We start from the raw sequence: 27,920 nt of genomic DNA on the forward strand, positions 1-27,920 counted from the left end.
GATCTATATATATGGCTCAAATAGTACGAGGGAGAACTCATTGGGATGCGGAAGGAAATGGCATCTTGGATAGCTTCTGAATTGTCATTTCATTTTTATATTTCAAGTCTCGGAATTCAGGTCAAGAACCAAAAAAGAGTTAGGATTTGAAAAAAGAAAGAAAACTCCAGAACCGTTACCCAACAACGCCCGTCCATTAAATTCTTCTTTTTTTCTCCTGGTCAACGATGACCGTCGAAGCAACCTGTTCACACACAAAAAAAAAGAGTCCTTCTTCGCCTTCCCTGTCCAAATAGCGAAGAAAATCCAGGCAGTAGAAAAAAAAAAAAAAAGGTGAGAGAGAAGATACACAATTCGACATGGTAGTACACGAGGTATGCCAAGAAGACGAAGAAGAAGAGGGGGGAGTAAAGACGGGACGTTTAAGAACCGTTCAAGAAAAGAAAAAGGAAAAAAGAAAAAAAACTAGATACAGCAAGCAGCAGGATATATGTCGGAAACCTCGCCCTCGAGGTGAATGAATGGCCAGCGAAGAGGGGTAAAAGGGGAAAGTTGTCGAGAAAAGCGTGTTAACAAGGGCCGAAGAGCCATTGCGGCCCGGGCGAGAGAGGGATGGAGCAAACAAGGAGAGTGGGTGTCAAAGGGAACAGCCGAGTCTTAATTCCCCGACTCCCAGGAAGAAAGATCCATCGCATCCATAGGTCCCATATTCATAAGCGACCTTAAAACGCCCTCCGCAACAGGCTCTATGCCCTGCTGACCAGGCATATCGCTCCAGCCACCGGCCATTCCGAAATCCGCCATCGCCGGCTGCGGCACGGCGTATCTCTGATTCGGAGCCATCCCCGGATTCGAGATGCCGAACGCATTCGCGCCGTAAAAGTTCGCCGGCGCACCATCGACTCCTCCCGGCTGCGAGGGGATGGTCTGGTGCGTCGGTGCGGGGCTGGCGTTGAACGAGTTGCTTCCGGAGCCGCCGACTTGACCGCCCGCGGACCGACTCTTGCTGGGGTCGGACGCGTGGCTCGAGTTCGGCGTGGGTCCGCTGGATTGCGCGCCGGGTGAGACGGATATATCGTTCGAGTCGCCGCTACCTTCGCTCTGGACGAAGCCGACCATCCCCGCTGATCCCGGCTGCATCACCGACATCCCTTGCATCGGCATGCCATGAGCCTCCCGAGCGGGGCCCATTTGCTGCTCCGCCATCCACGATTGGGTTCCGAAGTTTTGGCCCTCCGGCGTCAGACCGGTGCTGGCGCTGTTTTGCCTCTCCAGTTCCGGGTCGACGATATTCGGCGCGTTCCTGGGATCGGCGTCATCCTCTTCGGCCCTCATGAAGTGGCATTCGTTTCGATACGCCATAATGCCGCCGACGCCGTCTGGGTTTTCACAATTCCGCACAGCGTCGCTACTCGGAGCCGAGAACTTTGGTGCAGGCTAGCATTAGATGTGTTAATCTCGGAGATAGGACGATGAGAAAGAGAATCGCTTGCCACTTACACTATCGGTACTCCGGGGAAATGCAGTTTTCAGTTTCGGAATCCTCATCGCAAGAGCTTCCAGATCGACATCGAGCTGAACCAAGAACGACTCGGTGAGTGGATTTTTCCTCTTCAGCGCGTTCATCGCTGAGAGGAGGAACCTCAGCGAGTCGGCCGTTTGGCTGTCGTCTGGGCGACTCTTAAGGTACTGAACGAAAACGCGTGCCGCCACGTATAGGCAGAAGCACACGAAAGGATTGATCTGTTCCCGTGTTCTTACGTTAGCTCTGCTGAATAGAGTGTCCCCTCGATTTCTCGGCAACGTACCGAAGAAAGATCTGTGTGAGAGATCATTCGCATAATGCTGGCGATCTCGTTCGCAGCCGTTATACACCTGACCTTACTCTCCGAACTAACGGAGCCTGGCAGTTTATGTTTGTCGGCCTTGAAGATCGCAGCCTGGTGCAGACATATTGTTGACGTGTGAATACTCATGTTGGTGAAGACGATGTTGGGGTTGCTCATCCCGGCCGGCAGCTTCAGTTGAGGCGGGAGACAGAGTGACGTGTTGAGCAGGATGTGGTCCATCTGCCTGTGTCGCTTCCAGAATTCACCATTCAGATCATGGTCCCTGTCGTCTGGATCAGGCCTATGGAGGTGGATTAGATTCCTGCCGAAGAGGCTCGCCATCAGCACTATGCTCCCAAAAGAGGACAGCTTTGTGGCGCCCGAAGGGCTCATCGCATCTTGGAGGGATTGAGTCTGTTCGGGACGGCTCATCTCGAAAGCTTCTTCCGAAGCCGGCAGATTCGTCATGATATCCCGCTCGTCAACCGACATGGGCCAGCCGGTTCCGATGCTGGAGTATCGGTCCTCGCAGAAGGCCATCCAAAACGTGCGCCGCCGTTCCTCGCGCTCCGTCCAGTCTCTAGGCGGTGGTAGGCATTGCTTCACGTCGAGGCCTGCACCATCTAACCGGTGAAGTCCAACCCTGCCGAACAAGTTGTTATCAGCCCCACAGATTCCTAACATCGGATATAAACCGGCCAAACGAAGGGGAGGGGGGTGTCGTTCTTACATCTGACATAACCTGACGGCAGCACCCGTGTTCATCCACGCCCTTGGAAAGTACATCATTTTGAGTTCATAACACGCGAGGAGAACGTGGGTCTGACAATGGGCCACGGATATCATGTGTTCTCCATAGCCTTTGATATAGTCGGCCTCCACATACTTCCTTGCCCGCTGATAGAAGAGGTCTTTCAAGTCGCTGTACTTGTCGGTGATGGAACATGCGAGCGTCCATATCGCGTATCGCAATGCAACCGGAGGCCGTTGGTTGGGGGCTCTAGTTCGGGTTAGTAGGGCAAAATTACTAGACGACCTGGGCGGCGGCGGGTATCCGATGCACTTACAGGTTCATAGCGGCAAGATATCTATATTTATGGATCATCGGTACTGATGGATGGATCTTTTCGAAGTATAGTTGGTGTCTAGCAGTCGACATACAAGTTAGCCATCTATCTGCCAAGATATCCACATTTCAGGAGAGTAAAAAGAGGGGATATCGTTTGGGGGGGAATGAGTTGAAGCCATCTTGGGTCTTGACTTACAGCTCATCGATAGTGTCTTGTGTAGGAAGCGGCTCCTCAAGACCTAACCCAATCATTTCCCAAGTAAATGTGCCGTTCATATTGTTCATATTCATGGGCACGTTGCCGTTGAAGTTAAACTCCTCCACGGCGGCGGTCTGCGGAGACTCGCCGTTAAACTGCCACCGGTCCTGGTCGCTCGCCATCGGGATGGACGGGTTTGGAACGGCGAAGTTCGTTGGCGCGCCAGGTGGTTGAGACCGGCCAACGCCATTTTCGAGGGGAATCGGGATGGATTTGGAAGGGTTTGCGAGGGATGCGTTGGGTTCTTGCGTCTTCAAAAGCGTCTCTACTTGCTCTGCAGGTCGTGTGTTAGAATACGGAACGAGGGCTTTGGGAGAACGGCATCGTTCTTACTTAGTCTCTCCTCCAAAGCCTTCACATAACCGCGTTTGGGGCCACTCTTCCTCCGCACCTCGTCGTATGCGCAGGAGTGACCGAGTCGGGAGCAGGTACTACAACTTGGGCGCACGCCATCGCACTTTAATTTCCTCCTCCGGCATATCATACAGGCGAGTCTTTTCGGCTTCGGAACGCTGGAGTTGTCGGTCGGCTCGCGAACGGCCCCGTCGGCGTTGGGGCTGCGAGGCCGCCTCTGCGATGGGGGCGGGATCTCCACGACGTCATTTTCGGGGGGGGTTGCCGTGCTGGAGGACATGTCCACGGGATCTCTCGGGGAACAAAGCAATGGATCAGGTGGTGAGACGGGGGGATTCACGGGGCGGATGTGCGAACAACGGCTCGATCAGGGGTGTCGGTCGATCCGTCTGAAGCTACGGTGATGACAGTCGCGGCACCAGGGCTAGCTAAACCGACGAAGCGATGATGGAGAACCATACAAAATCCACGTCTCGAAGGAACAAACAAGGGCGTATAGAAATCGCCAAGGTCAGACCGGCGCAAAAGAAGTCAGAATGACGGTGGGGCTGCACAGGTGACGTCCCGAGAATGGGCTCGGATTGAAGTGGGTGATGCTCTATTGGAGCTCGTCGTCGTTATCGTCGATAGCGGCAGTAGTCGTCACGAGTAATCTATGTCGTCGTCTGCTCGTTCACGCGGCGTGTAAGCTCGTTATCCTGAGGAAGCGTGTTCTAGAATTCTGCAATTGCCTAACATGACATGCAATACCAGTTTGAAAAATGGAAGGCCTGACTTTGGCTTTCTGCGCGGTCACAATCAGGATCCACCAGCCACTGGACTCGACCACGAATAAAGGGCAAAGGAGAAGGGGGGGTTGCACGAAGTAGTAACTTGTGAAGGGTGCCAGGGAAAATGGACCAGAAAATCAGACTGTGCAGTTCAATCCGCCTTCCTATCGAAGTACACAGGTCCAGTTACTTGACATTTCCCTTCGGGTAAAAGTTAGTATGGTACAGGATATGTCCGCTGAGGATATTGGGCCAGAGAAGTCAACATTCAACAGAGAACCCCTAGCGGTTGCTACACAGTGTTGATAGACGATTTGGTGGGTGGTGGACGGCTGGTTGGCACTGTTTCACTGTCCCTCTCCCAGTCCCAGTGATGTGATAGCGCAAGGTACTTCTTAGGCTTGTACTCTCAGACTGGTCTGCTCTGCCTCTTGCATTGCGGGTTGATATCATCATCTTGCTGCCTATCTTGGTACTACGCTCGTTCACGCTGGTACGAAGTCGGAAAAAAGCATGCAGCCACGCGGTCCGGGTTTCTCCCATCCTCAAGAGAGGTAGATGTGCTCCTTGTTGCCCTCAGAGGTGTGAGGGCTCTCAGGCTCTCAGCTGGCTATCCTGCCTTGAATCATCAAATCGATTTCCCCAGAGCAGGAGCATATTCTTAGAACAATTGGGTATTGTCGAGTGGTGGTGCCAACCAAGGATGAAGTCGTGGCAGTGGCAGTGGTAGTGATGCCTTGGTAGAGTTCATGTTCCATCCAACACGCAGTTTCTCTCAGGGTCGTTCCCTCGCCAATCAGTTCTCCCAACACAGCCCCATGAATGCGAGGAATACGCCGTCGAGGGAAAGAGGTGGGTTTGACTTTCAGGGTGATAGTAGTACGATGTACTTGTTGGTCAGGTCAAAGGCAACTTCCTCTCTTAATGCTGCGACTGTGCTCGAGTCTAGTGCGGTACTCCTTTTCAACTCTACAGCCCCAGCGCATTAATAATACTCAGTAAAGTACGGAGCTGACCGCCCAATCAAGAAAATCTACGATGTACCTCGCGCCCGTACTCGTAGTGTACTTCAAATTTCATCCATGCCCCAAGAACCATCCAACGATTTTCTGAAGAAGACACTCTATTTTGATCTATTAATAAATACCTCCTCTCCTTGCGACCACGGGACAGGGAACATCGAAAACGATCGAGCAATTCAAGCTATTATGTCCAGCATTGCGACCAGGGAGAGGCCCAAAATAGCCTCCAACAAGATCAGTGAAGGGTCCCAAGACCAAAGTTCACGACTTTGGTAAAGGTACCTTGTCGTTGGTCGGGATCAAAGTGCATTGCAGATCTCATTTTAACCCCTCAAATCCCCAACCTTGTCTCTGTACATCTGCAGTGTCCACTACCAAGGAGATATTAATAGAATCCGCACCCGCCACCATGACAGAATCAAGCGTTGGTTCATCACAAATGTACTCTGGAAGTATATGGCGAAAGCTGAGGACGGAGTAAGCATGCAGAAAGAATCTCCTAACGCCGCGACCAAGATACCACCCTCGACTTTAGTGCAGAGGCATGAAGAGCACGCACATGGAAATTAAAGAACTTGACCCGTTGGCCGGTAGGGGGTCTGTGTATATTATACGTGCACACATTCATCAAGTTTGCCGACGACGCATAACATTACCTTTGCAAAAAGCTTAAACCCGAAATCAAGGTAATTGCAGGCAGTGTACTTCCAGGTTGCACCACTCCACTCCCCACGACAAGACAATTCGTCATCACACGGCCAGCTCCATGAGTGACAGCTGTCAAGCAAGCAAGCCATCGTAGTCTGCCTTGGACACACGCTCTTAGAGGAAGAAGCAGTCCATCCGCCAAGCTGCCAGTCTCCGGCAGTCCTTGTAGGAAGCTTTCCCCCCCTTTTCGTCGAGCGCCTCATCCATATGTGGCCATACCATTGGGTTATCTTACGCCTATGTTTGGAACCAAGCCGGCGTACGGCGCAGCGACCCCTTTCCTTGTAGTCTCCGGATGCCACGGAATGGCAAACGCCTTGGTATTCTCATGCCGCTCTTAATCGGTTGGGCAGCACTCCTGGGCTTCGCCTGGACGAAAAACTGGGCGAAATGTATAACTCTTGGTCTACCGGCGGTCCGAGTCTACGCCGACAATCCGTAGAACACCCAGGTCACTATACGCCAGGCAGTATCTCGTTGGAGCCCACGAAACGATGGGGCAGGGTCCCGCCGTCTTATAGCTGTGAACCAAATCGCCCGTCTCGGTGTGGCAGATTTCCAGGCCAGAGCCTGTCCAAGTCATTAGTCTGATGATGCCCTTAGGGAGTGCTAACCTGAAATCCCAATCACGTACCTTCGTCACTTCCACCCACTATGTAACTGCCATCAAAGGTGAAGCCTAAATATGCGGTCAGTTGGTCCAGTCACGAACCAGCAAGCACGAAGAAGCGGGGGATGTGTAAAGTTCTCACTTATGCTTCGTACAGGCCCGACCATGTTAGTTATCGTCCTCTGGCAGATCCAGTCAGTGGTGTCCCAAAGCGCAATGATAGAATCCGATCCACCAGTGGCCAAATATCTGCCGGTTGGCTGGAGTTCGGTGGTCAGGCATGACGACGTGTGGCCATGCAACATGAACTCAGTCCGAGGCTGACCCTTGTAATTCAGATGAAGAACAGGTTCAAGGTCGGGATATGACAGTATCCGTGTCTTGCCCTCTCCCGTCGTCACAAATACCTTCTGTCCACTCCAGCAGAAGGATATCTGGTTTGTCTGGCAGGACTGCTGGTGAGATGATATAGGGTTATTCGAGGTTGGTGAGAGAATGAACAGATTATCGGCCTAGGGATGATTTATATTAGAAATATCCTTTGTTTCGTTCCTTCAACGCCAGACGAGTGAACAAATTGCATGAGCCGGTCACTCGAGGCCTGCAGTTCAACATGCCGGGAGTCTCTTCATGGAGGGGCCATTGAGTATAGTACCAACCTTGTTTCCGACAATCAGTGAGCCACCGTCGGGTGCCCAGGCCAGGGTGAACGCCTCACCTAAGCCTCTAACTTCATTCACACAGTTCTTGGTCCTGACATCCCAAAACTTCACAATGCCATCATTGCTGACACTGCAAAGCTCTGCATCCTTGACAGGGTTGAATGCTACTTTTTCTATAGGAGCAGAGTGTCCCTTGAGCTCGGTAGAGAACCGAGCATTAGGTTTCTCAGGATTCCCTAATAAGGAGAATCTGTCAGTCTGAACCCGGGCTCTACCGCCCGAAGAACGGGGATGGATCTTCAAGATCTATGCAGTGGTAGACTCACAAACTCGGAGGGTCTTATCAGCAGCCCCAGTAGCAACTAGGGTTCCTAGTGGGTTCCAAGAGATCGACCTCAAACTATAGAAGGTGCTGTTAGGCATATACGGGTTCGAGACGACTTACGGGACAAGGCTTTCCACCTACCTATGGGACATAACACCGCCGCCTCTTGTAGAACTTGGGTCATGGTATGTCGTGCTTTTGAGGTTACCAAAGTAGGCTGAGAACTTGTCTTTCGACAAGCTTTGACGCGGCCGTAACACGGGAGCCATGGTGATTGAAACTGCTCCGACCAGATTGAGGCTCGAGTATCAAATTCTTAGGGTGTGAACTCGAGAAGATGACAGGTACCCTGGAAAAGAAGGGCTCTGGAGACTCCCTATTCAAGACTCACTGAATATGCTTGGTACACTAAATCAATTGACTAGTGAGTGGGCATACTCCCTCCACACGCCACACGCCCACCACTGCGCCTTGAAGTCTTCTGGCGGCCACACCTACTTCTGAGGGCGTCGGATGTGATCAGTAATGACTGGGCCTCGATCTTAGGGTGACCCGAGGAGGATGTCGCAGATTTGAGCTGGACAAAAGGGAAATAAATGTGTTGACTTCAAGTTGGCTTTTACTTTTCGATGCTGGGTGAAAGTATGAATGTTGGGGTCGTCAAAACTGAGGCAAGCACTGTGAAGGCCTGTGCTGCTGAGGGACCGGACCAATGCAGTGTTGTTCCTCAGTTTATCGATTAATGTTGGTTGGTCCTACTTCGCAGGTAATCTCTACATCAAATGCACGCTGGAAGGAATGTAGTTACTTTGAGCACGGCACGTGATGGCACATTGAAAGCACCAGCATGTCCCAGTGCATCACAGTACCCCAATCAGCACTGGCCTCGACTTCGGTGTCGGGTATTAATGTCGAGTTCTAGCAACGTTAAGGACAAGAGTACTATGTAATCCTTAGAAGCCTTCATGTTTTAATTTACCCTGTATATAAAAAACCCTTCACGTCTCTTCCTTAGCTTCAATTCTCTCGCCTCGGTACCGCGGGCATTAAAACCACTTCGTGAGAGCCCCGGCTCTCCCCCCATCTCGCTGACCCATCTCTCCGCGGCATGTCTAGCTCCAAGCTCTCCCAGCCTCCTCAACGCCCCAACATCTGCGCACCGTGTCGCGGCACCAGTCTTCGCGCAAAACGGGCACATTGCTCTTGGGCTAGGTAGGCCGACTGGTCCCACGGCCCAAGTAACAGACACGAGGATGTCGTTGGAGCTGCGGGCTGAATAAGTTGGATGGCGAAGGCTCCTCGGCTGCGCTAGCGACTATACTGTCGGCCTCGGGCATCGTGAAAGAAAGCCGATGGTTGTCGCTGTTGTGGTCGGCGAAGCAGTAGTGAAGTCGCCAAGGGGGGGTCCGGAGGTATCAGGCTCCTCCGGCTACTTCGGTGTAGGCTCAGGTGGTTCGGTAGGGTCAGGGGCCCCGATGGCGATGCCTCCCTTAGGCGCTTCGCCTAGGATGGGCGCCGGATTCGTTTGGTTCAGCCGACGTGTAGGGCGGCGGGCTGGGACACGTAAAAGTCGTCGTACTTCCCGTGGCCGAGAATCCGATAGTAGTCCCGGAGCACGCCTCCTAGTCCTATCGCGTAGTCGTTGGCTCGGAAAGCTCCAGTACGGAGCAGTCTACCTCTTAGGATGACTCCGTCCCCCCCTTTCTGATACTGCTTGTATCGGAGCCTCCTCCGCCTAATATCCATCTTAGGCGTTCACGGCTTCACACCTCTGCGTTATCCCTTCCACAGAGGGAAGCTCTTCCACTCCGCCTTAGTGTTCGCCTTTGCGTCTGGCCAGATACTTCGTATGATAGGTTCGTAAGATGGGTCTACGCCCCCCTTTAATGCCTCCTCCGCGTCCTATCTCTCCGCAGCTCCGAGCTCGCTCAAGCGAAATTCCTTGTCATGGCCTGACCTTTCATCCCGGACCCGGACCCACCCGACTTCAAGCAATCGGCAATGAGCTCAAACTCGCCATCCAGCCCTCGAGATGTTCGAAATTCACCCACAAATACAGGCCGCAGCTTGATCGCGCGTGGCCTTCCGTGAGCGGAGATGCGGCTGAAGATGTCCTCCGCAAGATGGGAGTCTACGGCGGCATTGATAAAAGTTTCTCGAATGTACTTAGAAGGATAGCCGAGTCGCCTGACAGTTTCTTCGTCCTCACCGTCCTCACGGTCATCAATATATGGCTTAGAACAGTCTAGGCGTAGACTCACGCGGTCCAATTGATGTAGTTCGCCAATGGCACTATAAATGCGTGCCTCGTCTTCGTTACCCTGGGATCTGGGAACGAGGAGCTCGAGATCTTCGAGACCTGGGCACGCTTGAAATAGGGCTTCGACGCGGCTGCGTGTAAGCACGAAGGGCTCCCCGTCCTCGAGCTGGGCCCCGAGTGCCTGGTTAAGCCTAAGTCTCCGCAACGAACGGCCGTGGCAGCGAAGCTAGGAACTCGGCAGCGGCAGCGTCACATTGGCCTTGCTCATGACTTTCGGCGACATAAGTCACATGGTAAGACACCGGAGAGATTTGAAGCCTTCTGAGTTGGAAATCGCGGCGAGAGCCCGGAGTGCAGATAGATGGGGACCGAGTGAACAGATGTGGAGCGAGCGTAGCGCGCCGAAGTCCACATAGTTGTGCCAGTCCATTATCGTCGAAGAGGACACGGTCCTGTTGCCGCTGAAGGCTAGAACCTCCAGCGCGCCTTTGCGAGTCTGGGCAGCGTTAATAGCGGGATCCCCATGGAAGAACTCCGGCCACGTAGGTTTCGGATGAAAACTAGCGTTCACGGAATCGAGGGTTGCGCCAAGCGGCTTCCAAGATACTGAAACAGACTTCAGGCCCGGAACCCAAAGACCATACGTAGAAGCGCCTCTCGGTTGAAGCTAGGGTAGCCGTCTGAATTATACTCGGATGAAGAGTCTACAGCCCGCACGCTGGTCGGGCACGGGGAAGTAGCCAGAAGGTATTCGTCAGCGTCGATATCGTGAAGTTGAGACCTAGCCGGGTAGAGACTCCGTAGACTGAAAGTGTGCACGTGCACGCGGACAAGCTGCGGATGGCTTTTCTGAGCTAAAAGTAGCGAAGCGGGAATTTGAGCGCCGCAGCCGTACACGGCATCTCGGAGGTAAGTGAAGTTAGGGATGGAGTCGACTAGGGGAGACCAGGCTTCTTTTCTCCTTGCATTTTCTTCCTCGGTCGGAACCCTGCCGAAGGGCCAAAAATCGACTGCCTTCATGGGCAGAGCCCAGAAGTCATTGCCGTCATTGTCCGCCCACACAGCGGTGTTATACGGGTCGTCGTCGTGATCAGTCTCCCGGACACTCCGTCTCTGCTCGCCATCCAGCTACGTATATCCACGAATCTCCAATCGCCGTATGTACCTCGCTCTATCGCTAGCTTGGAATAGTTTCTACCATTCTCCGAGATCCCGGCGTAGCTTTGCCCCATCTCTTACCTCGAGATATATCGTGTGGAGGCGGAACCCAGACGTCGCGACAGCGAGCTGCTTACTAGCCAAGGAGCCTGCGAATAAGCCACGTTTTCCAAGCTTCCCCGCCGCTGTTAGGTACTCGCATACTCCATCAAATACACTAGAAGGGAGACCTTGCAAGGCGCAGTATACAGAGCTTGAGGCCGGAGCAGAAGCCATGATAGGAATTACATGGTAGAGTGTGGGGTTGAGATAGCAGCGCAGGGATGAAACTGTGGGTGTATTGATCTATCTTTAACATTAGATGGTCACCAAGGCCGAATTGGTTATTGAAAAGAGGCGTTGGTCATTGATGCTGGACGGGAGGTTTTTCTCTTTCCATTAATGAGGTTGGACCAGTTCGTTACACTAGAACTGGAAGTCAAGAGTAATAGAGACACTTCAAGCTTTAAGCAGCGAGGCAACAATTGAACCATCTCGGCCTTCGGAATATCGCGACTCGCAGTAAAATGTATTAATACATGAAATTGATATGAGCTGGCTTATAACAATTGTGCTTTCGACTCGGTATATCTCGTAATTTGATCGGGCTGTCGGAAGAAGGAGGCGGACTCATTCGGCGGTGTTTGTATGATGGCACTAATCTGATCTAATCTACGAAGTACAAAGTAATTCAATGTTAAATATAAGGCTGAGGTGGACGGGCCAGCTCAACCCTTGCCCAGTAGAGCCTCCTTTACCCACGACCACCCCTCAACCATCTCAACCATCGGCGTAGTGCTTGCGTCGACTCCCCCAATGGCGCGGCAAGGCATTTTCAACGCCAAAGGAACATTGAAGCCTCGGAACGACCTCGGTGCTCCCTAACCATCTAAATCGCCGCCGCCGCCACTGCCGTCGTCATTCCCGCACTACAAACCCCGAACTAAGCTGGCTCTGTCGCCAAGCGCCATCACCTCGATGCCGAGATGTATTGGCCCATTGGAACCCCGAAAGCCTTCGCCACCTGCAACAACATCGCTCCCGCTTCCATCTATGTCTCTCACGATGGCACCCCGAATCCCAGCTCCCCAAATCTAGCCTCTCCTAACCTTCTCGCTCCCCCGAACGAACGATTACAAGGTCCACATGCAGACGAAGGCGATGACCTGGCCCCGAAGACACCTCTCACTCCCATAACTCCGGCTGTCCGCTCCATAGAACATGAGGATTTCGGAGGCGCGGCGGAAGCCCCGTACTCCGGACACGCTGATGTGCCCAGGGCCATCGCTACCAAGGAGCCCATCCTCGCCCTCAGGGTCTCGCGGTCTGGCCACATTTTCGCCGTCATCACCTCGACGACGATGACCCTCTGGCAAACAAAGGTACGGGATGAAAGGGGTTTATCGTGATTCCCCTACAAGTTTTACACCCTGGCCTAACTTTCGATTCTGCCTGCCGCTCTAGCCTACCGTCGTCCTCGCCGTGGTCGTCCGATCCGAGACTTCCCTTGCAACGTACGGAAAGAATATCGGCCTTCTGTTACGCCCAGACGGTGCGATCATCGTCATACACACCAGCCTCGGGTACTTGATTACTTACTCCATGGCTGCTGATCCGGATGCGCGAGTTTACCGACCACACTTCCCGAATTACCACAATGTGCAAAGACGCCGACAGACACACGCCGGGTCCTCGGGCGGCTTTGCTCCTGATCAGTTTTTATGGGGCCCCGGCGAAGGGGCGGGGGTAAAGGATACGAGCGTTCGTTTTCGAATGGTAATCAAGGTCGATGCCGGTATCGAAAGCGCCCTTGCGCTAGACGACGAGCTGGTCGTTGCCACGCGCAAGCCAGCGGCGATACAATGTATTCGATGGTCTCCGGATTCGACGGGGAAGCAGACACGCACCGAGATATTGAGTCGCATGAATTGGCTGGACAAGAAAACTAGTGTAATCCAAATGACCTACGACAGGCCCATGAACTTGATGACATGGGTGACCGGGGACGGCCAGGTATACGCTGTCCAGCGTCTCCAATCCTCGGGGGCCGCCTCGGCATCCAATCATTCGGCGGAGTCCTCGGAGGCAAAACGATTGTTCAAAGGTCACTGTTTCCACGAACCCCAGGACTCGGGGAGTCGCGCTCTCCAGGCAGTCATCAACGCGAGGTTTTCTCTAATAGCCGTCGGCTGTAAGGACGGAGTCGTACGGGTTTACTCTGCGAAAGATTATTCCGGCAATATCCCCCCCTCCCACACACATAGCGTTCCGGTATCGAACTCTAGAACTGGGAAGCTTACGACCCTCGCGTATTCAACTGATGGATATTGCCTTTTCGCCGGGTTCGAGAGGGGGTGGGCGACGTGGAGCGTATATGGAAAAGCGGGAAGCCACACCTTCGACGTGGACCAGGCCGTTCCCACGGGCACGGGAGATGAGAACGAGTGGCTCGAGGGGGTAGACGCCGCAAGTTGGATAGGGGGCTCATCCGAGCTTTTGCTCACCAACGACCGCAATGACGCGATATGGGTTCTCGAAATGGCGCGAAGTGCCGTCTCGAGCTGCTACACTTCGTCCAACATATTTCGTACCGTCCTCCAAACGTCAACTAGCGTCTCGGTGTATCGGGGCTATGACTTGCCCGACTTGACGACGATATCGGCGGAGCCGTTTCTTTGGCACACCGCCAAGATTCCGTCGCTATATCTTCTAAACCAGTGGCCGATACGGTGTACCGTGATCTCACCTGACGGCAGGTATGTCGCCGTAGCAGGGCGGAGAGGCTTGGCTCACTACAGCGTGAATAGTGGAAGATGGAAGACATTTACCGATCCCGCCATGGAGAACGAATTCCAGGTCAAGGGGGGAATGTGTTGGTACCAGCATATTCTTGTCGCTGCCGTGGAAGCTAATAAATCATACGAACTCCGCCTCTACTCGAGAGAGGCGCCCTTGGACAACTCGCAAGCCCTCCACATCGAGCGCATCCCAGCACCGATCGTGCTAGTCACATCCTGCGAAGACGACTCGGTGCTGGTTTACACACATGACAATCTCCTCCACCACTTCATACTTACACCCGTTTCCGGATCGGTGCGCCTGATTCAAGTAGGCCAGATCGCATTCCACGGAATTGTGCGATCGCCAGCCAGGGTGCGAGGCCTGAGCTGGATTCTGCCCGAGCGCCACCTCGCCGAAGGGGATCCGTCGCAAGACGTGACTGTCGCCTCGGTGCTGTTCCTCGTCGATGGGAAACTCGTGCTGTTGCGTCCGTCGGTGTCTGAAGAGGGCAATCTCAAGTACGACATGAGAGTCATCGCGCAGAATGTCGAGTTCCACGCCAACATGCGTGACGAACCCTTTTCCGTGCTAGGGCTACCGCAGCAGCAGGTCGATGATGGTCAGCAGCAGTTAAGCGCTGCGGTAAGCGGCGGGGTCAATCTACGGTCCTCGCTTTGGGTGTATGATGGGAATGGCCTCAAGGTCTGGGCCGAGGTTCAAGATGTGCTGGACGCCGTGTCGGCGGAGCATTCGCAGGCGTTGCCTGATACGGTTTACATTCCCATGGATTTCTATCCGTTGTCGATGCTTCTAGACAAAGCGATCGTTCTTGGTGTCGAGTCGGAACTTGTCCAGCGGCGGGATATCAGTTTCTCGTTCTTCCGCTTCAACATAAGGGTAAGCCAACACCAGCTGCAAAGGGCCAATCTGAAAGACTAATATTTTTTCCTTCCTTTTTCTGAAGACACATCTGTTTTTGTCGGACATGCTTCGATACTATCTCGTTCGGAACATGAAGACAGAAGCCCTCTATCTCGCGCAGCAATACGAAAATCTAGAATACTTCCCGCACGCCCTCGAGGTCCTACTCCACAACGTCCTAGACGACGAAGTAGACGCATCCCCGCGCCCCGAAGAGGCCATCCTACCCCGCGTACTCTCCCTCCTCTCCTCCTTCAAAGAATATCTCGATATCGTCCTACAATGCACGCGCAAAACCGAAGTCCGCCAGTGGAAAACCCTCTTCTCCTACCTACCCCCAGTGCAAGAGCTCTTCGAGGAGTCCCTGCAGCGGGGATCCTCGAAGACGGCGGGCGGCTACCTGCTCATCCTCCACACGCTAGAGGAGGCGGAGTCGATCTCGGAGCAGTCGGTACGGCTGTTTTCGAGGGCGATAAGGGAGCAGGATTGGGAGCTCTGTAAGGAGTTGGCGAGGTTTTTGGCGGCGTTGGATGAGACGGGGAATGTTCTTCGGGGGGCTATGGAGTCGGTGAAGGTGTCCTTGGCGGATGAGGGGAGGAGTGATGATCTTGCTCTTAGGCTTGGGATGGGGGCTCGTCTTCATCTTAACGGGACAGGTCTGGGGGATAGCTGAGGGACTAGGCATAGTAGGCAAGCCTGATATAATTACGGATGAGAGGGAAATCCGACTCCTAGGATGAGACGCCTGATGGTTGTATTTTATATAGTGTTGCCAGGCCGATCAGGCGAAGCATTTTACGGAGCACATGGTATTCAGTTCAAGTACAGGAGTGTCAGAAAGATCAGTTGATAATAAATATACCTCACCTTGTAGAATTCGAATAGGTGAAATCCGAGACCATCTTCTATCTGTACCCTTTCTCAGTGATGGTATCAATTCTCATGCTCTGCGGGTAGTCATGGCAGGGCCCCGATTTGGTGCACGCCTGGCTGCGGCTGTCAGCCTCGACCTGTCAAACCCGCCAGCAAATCAACCACAACCTTGCAAAGCTAAAATCCCCACCACCACGAGATATCGCATCCAACCTCAATCGCACCCACCGTCACCGACCTTCTTCCGTTCGATCGGAAGCAGTCTTGGTTTGCCATTATCCCGGCTTGGTCACGCTACCCGACACTTCCTAGACCGGTTCGCTCCAGGTTCTTTTCCACGATCGAGTAGCAGTCCCACGTCTCGGTCTACTTACTCATCGAAACAACCCCCCCACCTAGAATTACCCCTCCAACGATTCCTCTCATCGATCTGCGGCTCCTGTGCCCTTGGGCCGCCCGCGCCGACGACGAAGGTCCTTCAGTATGGATGACTTTGTGAGCGAGACTGACAGCGAATATACGAGCTATTGGCGCGACTGGGTAGGTTGAAGCCCTCTGCCGGACGATCCTCTGCCGTTGCAAAACTCATCCAAGATCTCCCACTGATTGCCATTCCCTTCTCTCAGTTCCTGTCATCCCGCGGCAATGAGTACTTCTGCGAAATCGACGAGGAATACATTCTGGATAGGTTCAACCTTACCGGTCTCAACACAGAGGTGCAGTACTACCAATATGCTCTGGAGCTCGTGACGGATTCGTTCGACCTCGACTGCGAGGATTCTATGAGGGATGCGATCGAGAAGTCGGCACGTCACCTTTACGGCCTGGTACACGCGAGATATATTGTCACGACTCGCGGATTAGCTCGGATGGTTGGTCTCCCCCTTTTGTGGCGGGATGTTTGCTTAGGGCTTCGTTCTCTTGCTTCAACTCCTTTTGACATAAACTCGTGGCTAACCCGGCTCTCTTTCACTACAGCTCGACAAGTACAAGAAAGCCGAATTCGGGAAATGCCCCCGAGTCATGTGCAACTCCCACCCCCTCCTCCCCATGGGCCTCTCCGACGTCCCCAACCTCAAGCCCGTAAAGCTCTACTGCGCCAAATGCGAGGACATCTACAACCCCAAATCCTCCCGCCACGCTAGCATCGACGGCGCCTACTTCGGCACCTCCTTCCACAACATCCTCTTCCAGGTCTACTCGACCCTCGTGCCCACCAAGAGCGCAGACCGCTACGTGCCCCGCGTCTACGGCTTCAAGGTCCACGCCTCGGCCGCCCTCATCCGCTGGCAGGATCATCAGCGCGAGGAGATGCGGAGGAGGCTCAGGAAGATGGAAGTTGACAGTGGGTTTAGGGATGATTTTGATGAGGAGGAGGAGGTGGAGGAGGATGAAGATGTGGAGTTTGAGGGGGTGGGGGAGAGGGCTCTTGTTGCGCCGAATAACTTGAATAATGCTGGCTAGAGTTTTTTCTTTTCTTTTTCTTTTTTTTTTTTTTTTTTTTTTTTTTCTTTTTTATCTTCTGGAATGTGCCCCTTTATCATCTCTTCTGGCTCTCGTTTATGTGACGACATCGCTGGGGGTGTCTGGGGCTTGATTCTGTATCCACCTCTTCATCGACATGCTGCTGTGGCTTCCGACCTCCTTCTCCGCATATCTATGAGGTGACTGGGCCGCAGCAGGAGACTATTTGGCGTTCCGGAATAGGTTCTTTTCTTTTTCTGGTTATTTTCTCCCCTTGTTGAACGCCAAAAAACGAAAATGGAAAAGAAAGAATGTGCGAGGGATAAGTGGGCGAAGCGAGGAAAAATGTAGTTGACTCCCGAAACACACATACACATACGGGATTTCTATGCAGACAAGTTAGATTAATTGAAATGTAATGTTCACATCTAGTAGGGATTTTGACCGGGTTCAATGTGTTTTATTAAACAGCCGGCGACAAAGCGATCGCCTCGATCTCTTTTGTCACCCAGACCATCTTCATAGAGTTGAAGGATAATAATGCTTCTCTTGGTAAACACCGTTTCAAGACTTGTGAACTAAAATGTATGAGGGACTCGTAACAACCGAAACGCCATTCCCTGTGCTCCCATTCTATGCAATGCAATGAGAGCCGACCATAACTCCGTGTACACCTATCGACCGACCGACCGACCATACCATGACTCTATTTGACCGCCCTCTGCACATAGAGACATAACAAGTGAAAAAGAAAGAGAGGAAAAAGATAACAGATAAAACGGTAAAACTGTCGGGAATAAGAGGGGAATCTTTTAAAATGCACGTTGATGACTGGAAGAAGACATGGAAAATGCAAAAAAACACGTCCTCAAGAAACAGGAGTCGTCTTCATTTTCACATATCCGGGGGCGTCCCGAGGCGAGACTGACCATCTGGGCTAAGACCGGTCCGTCTCCGCCTCGTGCCCTCCATCTCAATAGCCTCCTCCTCATCCAACGGCCGCCTTGAAGGCGACGGGTGGTTGTTATAAGTTGCGTAGCTATAGCAGCCGACGCCGGCCCAGAACGCCCTATCAGGGCTCCTGGGAGCCCAAGCCCATCCGGCGCCGGAGCTGATGGGCAAATGGTAGTAGCGGAAGCTGTAGATGCTGACGACGGTGCCGATGAGGTAGCCGAACATGATGTCGAATCCGTGATGGCGGAAATCGAACCATCTAGACGAGGCGATGAAGATGGATGCGAAAAACGGTAGAAGCGCGAGGACGAGGAGATAGATGGGCGGGGCGGCGGCCTGTCTTCGGGCAGCCATGACGGTGGTTTGCACGGTTCCGTCTCTGATAGAGTAGGTACCGTCGTCCTTCTGATCAAGAGCTCCGTATTCGGTAATCTCGGCGGCCTGACGACTTAGGCGTGAAGGAAAGGCGGACAGCGAGGATTCGTTCAGAGCGGCGGAGGACGTCGGGGGCAGGAACGGGAGGGTCACTGCGAACTTGCTTGCGAGGAAGAGGGACAAGTAGATCAGGCCGGCGGCAGCGGACGAGGAGTGGCCACTAGGAAAACTGCGGAAGCCGTCGTCAAGAAGCGCTTTATCGGTGTTCGTGCAGATGTCGGCGGAGACGAGGGCGTTTAGATCACCGGGCAGAAGACCACCGCCGACGATGTATTTCTGGATATTGTCCAGGTCGGGCTTACACCTGGAGAGCATGTCGGGCCTCGGCTTGCCGAAGAGATTCTTCATGCCGTTGGTGAAGAACCAGGCGGATCCTACGGATAGGGCTAGACCTAGCCAGCCGACGTGGAGTTCCCATAGTTTCCGGCGCCAAATGAGGGACTTCGGGGTGCCCTTTGGTACTGTCGAGCCGGGGACGAAGATGAGGCACACGATCAAGATGACGCCAATGGGGATGCTGCTGTTGAGGATCACCAACATCATGGTTGGAACGGTTTCCTTGGTCGTAAACGGGAAGCTAGAGGCAGACGAAAGAGAGGAAGTCAGCGGGGGGGAAACATTGGGCGAGAATGTGAGTGCATTTGTCTCTGGCTTTGGGGTTTCCCTTACGAGATATTTGGATCTGAGAGGTAGAATGGGCGCTTGTTCGGCGTGTGGTCACCCATGATATAGCCCGCGATGCCAAGAGCGATGATGACAACCCAGTCGAAGACGTAGGATGTGGTCACCAGTATGGCGCCCTTTTTCGAGGACGGCTTCCGTGGATTCGCCATGTTTGGAGTCGGTGTCGGCACTCGGGGTTGTGTAAGTGGTTCGAGGAGAGAGTCTCGACTTGGGTTGCCTGTCTGGTGCGGCGGCGAAAGGGAGCCCCCAAGTATCATACCCAACTGTGTCGGTTGGTTGGTAGTCTAGAAAAGAGACGAGGAAGAAGGAGAGCGGAGGGGAAGGGGAAGGGTAGGGAGACACGCGACCAATATACCAAGGAGGAGGTGGTGTTTCGTTTATTTCGAAAGTCGTACGGGACTGGCTGCAAGCGAGCTTGGTCAAGGGGGCAGGAGGTCTGAATATTATTATGAAGTAAAAGTATCATCGACGGAAGAGAAAAGGTCCTTGCTCCTTTATTGGAGCCGATCAAAAAGAGCCTCTTCGTTTTTCTTACTTTTTTAACACTAATTTAATACTTGGTACTTCATCCTTCCAGAATAGGCAATAAGTCGTCTTGTCATCCTGTCGCTCACTGGCAACCACTCAGCTTTCATCGATCTTTAGAATTGTTCCGTCCAGGGCAGTGTTGCACGCGACACAGTGCAAGCACAGCACTGCCAGCAGTAAACGGGCCTTTCGGCCAGGCACAAGAAACGCCAAGGGGCATCCCTGGGGGATCCAAGGTACGTACACCCTGAAACGCCCAGCCTGTATGTTCTAATTTAGGGGTCCTGACTTCTCGTCGCAACTCGTCGCAGCCACCATCCATTGGCATCCACTAAGTGTTTCCGCTGCGGGAGAAACTGCCCGGCACCGCCTCAACTGGGCTGACCTGGCCACGCAATCCGGTACAGTATGGGGTTTAGCGCCAAGGCTACTGTGTTTCTTGCGCCTGCCGCTGGCCAACCAGAGCGACTTGATCACCAAGACCGCTTCAATCGTCGTCGTAATCCTTGCAGGGTGGAATATGAAGAGAGGATGGGGTCGAATCAGCAGAATCAGCAGCAGTGGAAGCAGTGGAGCGAAAGAACCCACTTCGTACCGAGATACGAGATAGCTGCAAGCAAATGATGACATATCATCCGGAGCCTCCATCGCAACATGGATCAAATTGAAGCCAGGTCGAACAAGGAAATAATAATTCAATGTCAGACAGGATTCGAATTATCGTCCCGTCCCGAGCTACATAGTAAACCAGTATCCCCCTCGCTTTGGGTAGCAAAGACTACCCAAGTAATTACATGAAATTCCCACGAGCCTTGGAAGCCGTTGGTGTCGCCAGGCTGCTCATATTAATATAGCAACACGCAAATTTGCGGCCCGCACGGTTCAGTGTTCCTGAAACTCTATGAAACCCGAGACGAGAGCCTAATTTCAAAGACTTGGATCGTACTCCTGAATTCCACTGTGGCTGACTCATCATCAATATGAAGCACAGTTAGTTGTACGACTGATTCTCAGCCACCTTCAATTGTTTGACACCTTGACAGAGCAAAGGCGACAGTTGCCATGTAATAATACACTAAATCGAAATTGATTCAAATTCCAATGGGCAGACGACGACGCTCAGCGGCCTTTGTTCTCTTACGAAGTATTTATTCATCATGAATGAGAACAATGGCGTGAACCCTTCCACGCGAAGGTAACATTCCTCGGGAGATAGACAGCTGGCATCGCAGCTCCAATGATGGCTCGACGGACGGCAGAATGTTAGGTATGGTACTGGTTCATAGATGCGAGGATGGAGGTTCTCGTACGGCTAGGGCATGGAGATGGCTCTTAGGGCCCAGGTGAATAGCCGCCGGCATTTGGCCTAGAGGTCTCTGTCTTACACACAGCCAAGCCACACCCGCAGCCCGGCCCATGTGTACGTGGGTAGTTTGACGGTTCGGAGTTTGGCCAGGCCGAGTTCTGTGCCACATTACAGATCCTTCGACCCGTTTTTGGCACGAGCTGCCGGCGGTTCTGGTGACATATCTTTTGTCGGCCGATTGCGACTAATTGAGGCTGAGCTGAAAGCGACAGCATTGTTCTCGGCATCGGCGTGCCGCTCTTGCCCTTTCCTCGAATCCTCCGCCACTTCCAGAAGAACAACGGACCTTGCCTTCGTAAAACCCTAAACAGCTGTGGTGGGCAAATTGTCCGCTCGTTTCTTGAAGCTGTCTTATTCGCCATGCCCCTTCAAAAGCCTTGGGTGACTAGGTGGGACACATGTTCAAAGGAAGAAGAGCTGGCGCGAAGGATTTCGGGGGGATGACGCATTTGTAAGTGAGATTAAAATGCGATTCTTGCCCGGAATGGGTGACTGATAATTGTCTATCCGGGATGATCATCCTCGCAAAATGCCCGTCTTTTTTTTTTTTTTTTTTTTTTTTTTTTTCTTCCTTTCCTTTCTTCCGCTTCTCTTTTTTGTGCTCGTGCTGGCTAGTCCAGGGATCCAGTTGCAGTCTCGGGCTGCCGCATTCTTTCATACCCACTGCCTAGTTGGCAAGATCGCGAGTCAAGGATTTTGCCTCCCATGCGGGCCTTGTATCAGAGAGACCCCGAGCATTCCAGCTTTGTAGCCTCATAGGAAACGAAGCCATGTTGGCTAGCATTGCGGTTCAATACCGAAATCTCCACCAAAAAGCCAAAGCACCTAGAACCTAGACAGGAGAGCCACACTCAGATAGTACCCTAGATGGCCATGATCCTGGACCACGAGTACTCTTTCAACTTGGAAAAGACCATGCAATAGCGCTCACAACGCCAGGATATAAAACAAAACAACAGGCTCCTGCATTTCCGTGAGATTGCGACAGTGGCTCGTCTACGTAGTTCAACATTCCACCAATCTATCAGAGTCAAGACAATATAAGTACACAACAAATAGCCGACTACATCGTACACCTCAGGACCTGTCTGGAATGATAATACGCTTCCGATGGCATTCTGCCTAGACGGTTTATAAGCGTAGAAAATCCAGTGGTTCAACACCTCCACAAGTGGGATTTCGACTACGACTTCTTGGCATTCTTCTCCTGCCTCTTCTCGACGTTGCGGACGCGAGGAACGACAACCCACTTGTTGTGATTGTGCTTGCGACGGGTCTTGTAACCTCCCTTGGCCTATTGTTTGGATACTTGTATAAGCGTATGTTCTACAGATAGAAACGAATGGGTATGCATGTAATGATGAATAACTTACCGGAGTACCCCAGGGACTTGTAGGGTGACGGTTACTCTTCGATTTACCACGGCCACCACCGTGGGGATGATCAACTATTGACTCATTGTTAGCATATGAACAAAACTGAAGAGGACCGTGAATGAAAGAGGCCTATGGCACCCCGAATGAAGAGCAAACTTACCTCTGTTCATGGCAACACCACGGACGGTTGGTCGAATGTTAAGCCAGCGGCTCCTCCCAGCCTTGCCGAGCTGCCGGTATTGGTGGTGGGGGTTGCTGGCCACGCCAATCGTGGCGCAGGCATCTTTATGCACCCTCCTGATCTCGCCGCTCTGGAGCTGCACATTGACGTACTGGCCCGTCATGACTTTGGTACCATCCTCCCTCGTCTCTTCCTCCTTGGATATTATAGTGGCGTGGGTTCCGGCGCTTCGGCAGAAGACAGCGGGGCCCTTGGACCTAGATCCGAGATTGTATACCACGGTTCCCACGGGAATGAGATGGACGGGAAGGCAGTTTCCGCGGAAAGCAGTTTTCGCCGCCAAGATACCAGGATCAATGATGCCACCCATGCTGTCGAGAAGGTCCTGGGGAATGCCCGAGCGGTAACTCTGGACGACATCTCCCGCGCGCATGCCGTCGGCAGCAACAATATACGTCTTCCTCCCCGTAGCCTGCTCGGTAATAAGGGCGATATGGGCGCTTCGGCCCGGGTCGTACTCGATACGGTCGACAATGTGCGGACCGGGGCGAAATCTATCGAAATCGACGGTACGAATCCTCCGCTTGGCACCACCTCCCCTGTGCCTTACGGTAATCTTGCCGCTCGAGTTTCTTCCTCCCTTTCCGTGACCCTTCTTGGGAATCGTCAGGGGTAGGAAGGGTCGACCCTTCCAGAGGTGGTCGTTGATGGGACGTTTGAGATGTCGGAGACCAGGGGTTCGAGGCTTATATGTGCGCAGGATGACGGTATCCTTGGCGTTTCTCTCCGTGTTCACGGCGGGCATGAATTTGCTCAGGACGACACTCTCTTTTGGGGATGGGGTCGCAGCGCCGGTGGTGGTCGCAGGTGAGCTAGTTGCATCTGTTCCGGTGGAATACTGATGAGCATTGCTCAGGGAGAAATGGCGCGGAGAGAGTCGGATGGTGGTGATGCCGCGGCCATAGAGGCGCGTGGCCAATCGTGGGCCTAGCATGCTCGGCTGGTGTTGGAGGGAGAGTTGTATCTGAGGAGACGCGGTGGGTGCAGCGGTTTAACGACGACTCGAAATGCTCTCAGTCGAATTATTGGGTCAAGCTCGGTTGCCAATCGTGGCGAGATGGCATTGCGAGCGGGCTCGGGGAATCGGTAGAACTTCTCCTTCGTGGCCGGCGAGCTGGAGAATCGGAAGTAATGCAGTTGTTCCCCAATTGAGTGAGACCAAAGGTTGCTCGGCGGCCCTTGAAGATTTGAGAGCCTCGATCGATCATCCAATTGTAAAATTTCGCTGGGTGGTTCGAATGGCCCAGGTCCAATGGGCTGCGCCACAATTTGATCGAGCTAGGAAGTGGCTGGTGGATCTTGTCGAACTACGCTTGTGGCTTGATCAATTGGATCAATGATGGATGGTGCACCTTAATTATGATTCAACCATACTTTTGACTTTATGCCTTTCGATCTTGTGGAGGGGGTGAAGTTGTGAATTCAAGGCCTGGCGTCTGGAGTCTGGCGTCTGGCAACATCTGACATGATTCCTGGCGCCGACCCTCGTGGATGTTCCTTGTACCGTGTTCTATGAGCGAGACTTGACCCCACAATTGGGACGCGACGAGGCAGGAAGACAAAAGCAGGGAGCCAATAGAAATTCTGTTGCTTGGCGGTTGCCCCTGTTGATATTCACCAAGACATGGTGCTAAGATGACTCTGGCATGGTGAGAATTCGCGTCTGATTCAACCTCAATATTCCCATCTCCTGCAACCTTGAAGTTGCATTCTTGACAAGGTCCTCCATGCCAACCACGACAACAACACTGGTAAGAGTCGATACAGTCATAGACTCCTGGGAAGTACATGACAATTGACTGCCGTTCAGTGTTCTCATCTTCGACGACCCTGACCTTAGGATCCTGCTCGCCCATCTCCGTACTCGCTCGAAATATCTTCTATAAGATATAAGAGCGATATCCCCAGTCTCCAGCCTTCAGATTTCTCTCTTCAGCTCCTCACCTCTTTCCCTTCGTTCTCTTCTCTTTTTTTAATCTTTATTTATTCGTTTCCTCTTTCGGCGGGAACAAACACACGTCTCCACCTCGTCCGCTCGCATAATTGCCATAGCGACGGTGCCTCGCGTCTGAAATTTGCACCCGGGAAATTACTTGGCGTGGAGACCCAAGGTACGTACCCCAGACACGCCCGCGAAACCCACGGTCAATCTCAGGGCCCACGTCCCCTTCCGCCAAACAACCAAAACTCCACCATCGCGGCAGCTTGCCAACATAAACACCGCACTTTTCCTCATCGATCTTCCGGCTTTCCTATCTTGTTTCCCTAACCTCTCCATTTTACGACAGCATCTCCCGCTTATGCTTCGACCCCGACCACCCGACAGCTCAGTGCAGTGCAACTTGGGCTTCGTCAATCACGTCTGTAATACTAGAGACCGTTTGTGATATTGACCTCTAGCCTGTTCGTCACCCCCCTTCAACACGTGTGTGTGTATGTTTCGTTACAGCATTTTTCTTTATATATAGCCGCAGCAAGGCTTTTGCAAGGGCTCTCGGGAGTTGGAGTTTGGGCTGGGAAACTATGTGAAGAACTAACCGGTGAAGCAGGCTCGACTCCCCGATTCTCTTTCGATTCATACCCAAGTCTCGCTACCAACCGCGAGCTGCATTCACACACAATGCCTCCTGTATGTGTTTCCCACTTATTCTCCGTGGACCTCGGTTGCGAGGGTTCCAATTCGATGACATTCGCGGCAGCTGGAAGACTCACACCACTCACACCATATAGGGCCGCACTCTCCAAACGCGACCTGTCTCGAATGAGAACGATGAAAACAGCAGTTCGACGCGTATGACACGAGCCAAAGCAGCTGCCCTGGGTGTCGACGAACTCGCCCTCCCCAGCAAGGCTCTCCAGACAAAAAAGACCGTCACAACCTCCCAGGTGCAGGGTTTACAACGCAAGCGTGCCGCCCTCGGTGATGTGAGCAATGTTACGAAGGGAGAGGCAGTTGAGGGCAAGAAGCCCGCAGTTAGGGCCGGCCTGGTCTCCAAGGCCGCCCAACCCACGGGCATCCGGAAATCTACTCGATCGTCGGGCCGGGCTGCCATGGTTCCCAAGGCCTCGAGAGCGAACGTCGACGTTCGACGTGCTGGCAGCACCAAAGCCAGCGTCACCGGTGTACCAAAGCGCAAGGTTCCAAGCATAAGCACCAGCTCGGGAACCACAGAGACCGTTGCCGACCGTGAGCCGCTACGCAAGAAGGCCTATACCGGCGACGCGGAACGACGCTTCCGCGAGGAGAAGGAAGAAGATGTTGTCCCCAAATGCGAACCTGAGCCGGTACGCGTAAAGCCCGAACCGACTATTGTATTTCCTCCCGGTGTTGAGGACCCAGATCCCGAGGACCTCGATGACCCGCTTATGGTTGCGGAGTATGCACATGAGATCTTTGAGTATTTGAGAGATCTGGAGGTTAACACCATCCCGAATCCCAATTACATGGATCATCAGGACGAGTTGGAGTGGAAGATGCGTGGCATTCTCATCGACTGGCTTGTCGAGGTCCACACCCGTTTCCACCTTCTCCCCGAGACCCTATTCCTTGCCGTCAACATCATTGACCGCTTCCTCTCCGAAAAGGTCGTTCAGCTCGACCGCCTACAACTCGTCGGCATCACGGCCATGTTCATCGCCTCTAAGTACGAAGAGGTTCTCTCCCCCCACGTCGCCAACTTTAGTCACGTTGCCGATGACGGCTTTTCGGAGGCCGAGATCCTCTCCGCGGAGCGATGCATCCTCGGCACATTGAACTATGATTTGAGCTACCCGAACCCCATGAACTTCCTCCGTCGAATCTCCAAGGCCGATAACTACGACATCCAGTCGCGTACCATCGGCAAGTATCTTATGGAGATCAGCCTTCTCGACCATCGCTTCATGGCTTATCGCCCAAGCCATGTTGCTGCTGGTGCTATGTATCTGTCGAGACTCATTCTGGACCGTGGCGAGTGGGTAAGTAAATTCTGTTATGGTGGTGGTGCTAGTTGTAGGAAGCAATCGATTGGGAAGTCAATTGGCAGCTAACATCGCCACCAGGATGACACCATTGCCTTTTATGCCGGCTATACCGAAGATGAGATCGAGCCCGTCGTCCAGCTCATGGTTGACTACCTCGCCCGGCCCCCCGTCCATGATGCGTTCCTGAAGAAGTACGCTAGTAAGAAGTTCCTCAAAGGTATGTTGTCTCCTCTCTCTTCTCGAGATTCATTCTGCATGTCACTATTTGCTGTGGGTGTTCATTTTATTGACTTGTCCAAATCACAGCCTCCATCATTGCGCGCAACTGGGCCAAGCTGAACGCGCACCATTTCGACATCGTTGATGTCAGGCTTACTCTTGACCAAATCTCGTAGAGTTATGCCAACATCGGACGCTTGTGCAGCACATGCTGTCTATAACACACGGTACACGCGGTTCCTTGTTTTTTTTTTTTTTTAAACATGCGTATATTTTACGACTGGTTTTCCACCAGCTCGGATATTGGCCAGTGCTGGCAGGCTGGTGGTATCCACGAGCAATGGGAAGGCGCTTTATGAAAACTCTTTTAGACAAACGACCCTCCTCCCCCGCCTCTGGGAGCGAGAGATTCCACAACGACGTCGGCCACGGATGGGCGAGGGGATGAGGATGAGGATAATGCACGGTTTCCTGCGTCGGACTAAGCGGAAGGAAGGCAAAGGCCGGTTCTGTATTGGGAGAAAGCTGTCATTGGTGCTTTCATTTACGTCGAAGTTGCCGTTAGGGATTAAATTACTCACTTGAGATTGGGATTCGGCGGGCGTCATGGAGTCTTGTTTTCTCTTTCTTTTTTCTCGTCTTTTCCTCCCTGCCGCATCCTCCTTTTATTATTTCATCTCTTCTTTTTTTTTTAACTCTATCCTGCTTTCGACTTGTTTTTTTTATCATCATCATCCATGTATCTCGGGTCATTGGAGCACAAATGGGGGCGCTTTGCAAAGATCTGGCGCTTTGAAACGTGCATAGTTTTCTTCCTCCAAAGACGGGGCAACAAAAAAAAAATTATGTCTTGTGAGCGTTTTTAGAAACGTGTTCGAGTGAGAACTCGGTTCGGTATAACTTAATAATTTCTTTTATGGTAGCGATGGTGGCCTTTTTGGCTTGATGGGTGATGGATGTGAGCGTTAGGGTTGACGAGGGATGCGGAAGCCGATGGATGTTGTTGGGGATACGCTATGTGTATCTCCTCCAGCAGCAGCTTGGAGGTCC

General features: G+C 52.8%; 7 protein-coding genes across 7 annotated transcripts; 2 read left to right on the forward strand and 5 right to left on the reverse strand.

Moving 5' to 3' along the window:
* Positions 1–657: 657 nt before the first annotated feature.
* Positions 658–3,791, reverse strand: SAPIO_CDS6802 (Fungal specific transcription factor; the record flags this gene model as incomplete). Its single annotated transcript, XM_016788808.1, has 7 exons — positions 658–1,437; positions 1,501–1,743; positions 1,809–2,472; positions 2,560–2,829; positions 2,897–2,974; positions 3,095–3,431; positions 3,491–3,791. 7 exons carry the CDS (start codon positions 3,789–3,791, stop codon positions 658–660), a joined length of 2,673 nt encoding a protein of 890 aa, XP_016641607.1.
* Positions 3,792–6,417: 2,626 nt separating this feature from the next.
* On the reverse strand, positions 6,418–7,877 carry SAPIO_CDS6803 (uncharacterized protein; the record flags this gene model as incomplete). The annotated part of the gene is made up of 6 exons (XM_016788809.1): positions 6,418–6,581; positions 6,646–6,690; positions 6,764–7,133; positions 7,281–7,519; positions 7,610–7,683; positions 7,750–7,877. The coding sequence occupies 6 exons, from the start codon at positions 7,875–7,877 to the stop codon at positions 6,418–6,420; spliced, it is 1,020 nt and encodes a 339-aa protein (XP_016641608.1).
* Positions 7,878–9,138: 1,261 nt separating this feature from the next.
* Positions 9,139–11,302, reverse strand: SAPIO_CDS6804 (uncharacterized protein; the record flags this gene model as incomplete). Its single annotated transcript, XM_016788810.1, has 5 exons — positions 9,139–9,236; positions 9,590–9,999; positions 10,079–10,364; positions 10,513–10,996; positions 11,108–11,302. 5 exons carry the CDS (start codon positions 11,300–11,302, stop codon positions 9,139–9,141), a joined length of 1,473 nt encoding a protein of 490 aa, XP_016641609.1.
* Positions 11,303–12,051: 749 nt separating this feature from the next.
* SAPIO_CDS6805 (Duf1339 domain protein) lies at positions 12,052–17,104 on the forward strand (the record flags this gene model as incomplete). Its single annotated transcript, XM_016788811.1, has 7 exons — positions 12,052–12,447; positions 12,530–14,743; positions 14,811–15,423; positions 15,535–15,589; positions 16,040–16,135; positions 16,185–16,467; positions 16,619–17,104. 7 exons carry the CDS (start codon positions 12,052–12,054, stop codon positions 17,102–17,104), a joined length of 4,143 nt encoding a protein of 1,380 aa, XP_016641610.1.
* An 894-nt stretch (positions 17,105–17,998) lies between these two features.
* On the reverse strand, positions 17,999–19,326 carry SAPIO_CDS6806 (PAP2-domain-containing protein; the record flags this gene model as incomplete). Its single annotated transcript, XM_016788812.1, has 2 exons — positions 17,999–19,070; positions 19,163–19,326. The coding sequence occupies 2 exons, from the start codon at positions 19,324–19,326 to the stop codon at positions 17,999–18,001; spliced, it is 1,236 nt and encodes a 411-aa protein (XP_016641611.1).
* Positions 19,327–22,254: 2,928 nt separating this feature from the next.
* SAPIO_CDS6807 (50s ribosomal protein l2) lies at positions 22,255–23,622 on the reverse strand (the record flags this gene model as incomplete). Its single annotated transcript, XM_016788813.1, has 3 exons — positions 22,255–22,365; positions 22,445–22,518; positions 22,608–23,622. The coding sequence occupies 3 exons, from the start codon at positions 23,620–23,622 to the stop codon at positions 22,255–22,257; spliced, it is 1,200 nt and encodes a 399-aa protein (XP_016641612.1).
* Positions 23,623–25,308: 1,686 nt separating this feature from the next.
* On the forward strand, positions 25,309–27,046 carry SAPIO_CDS6808 (G2/mitotic-specific cyclin-B; the record flags this gene model as incomplete). The annotated part of the gene is made up of 4 exons (XM_016788814.1): positions 25,309–25,317; positions 25,419–26,645; positions 26,730–26,868; positions 26,958–27,046. 4 exons carry the CDS (start codon positions 25,309–25,311, stop codon positions 27,044–27,046), a joined length of 1,464 nt encoding a protein of 487 aa, XP_016641613.1.
* Between the last annotated feature and the right edge of the window lie 874 nt (positions 27,047–27,920).

This window comes from Scedosporium apiospermum (genome assembly GCF_000732125.1).
Source record: "Scedosporium apiospermum strain IHEM 14462 chromosome Unknown SEQ_SAPIO_0107, whole genome shotgun sequence".
In the NCBI taxonomy this organism is placed as follows: Eukaryota; Fungi; Ascomycota; class Sordariomycetes; order Microascales; family Microascaceae; genus Scedosporium; species Scedosporium apiospermum.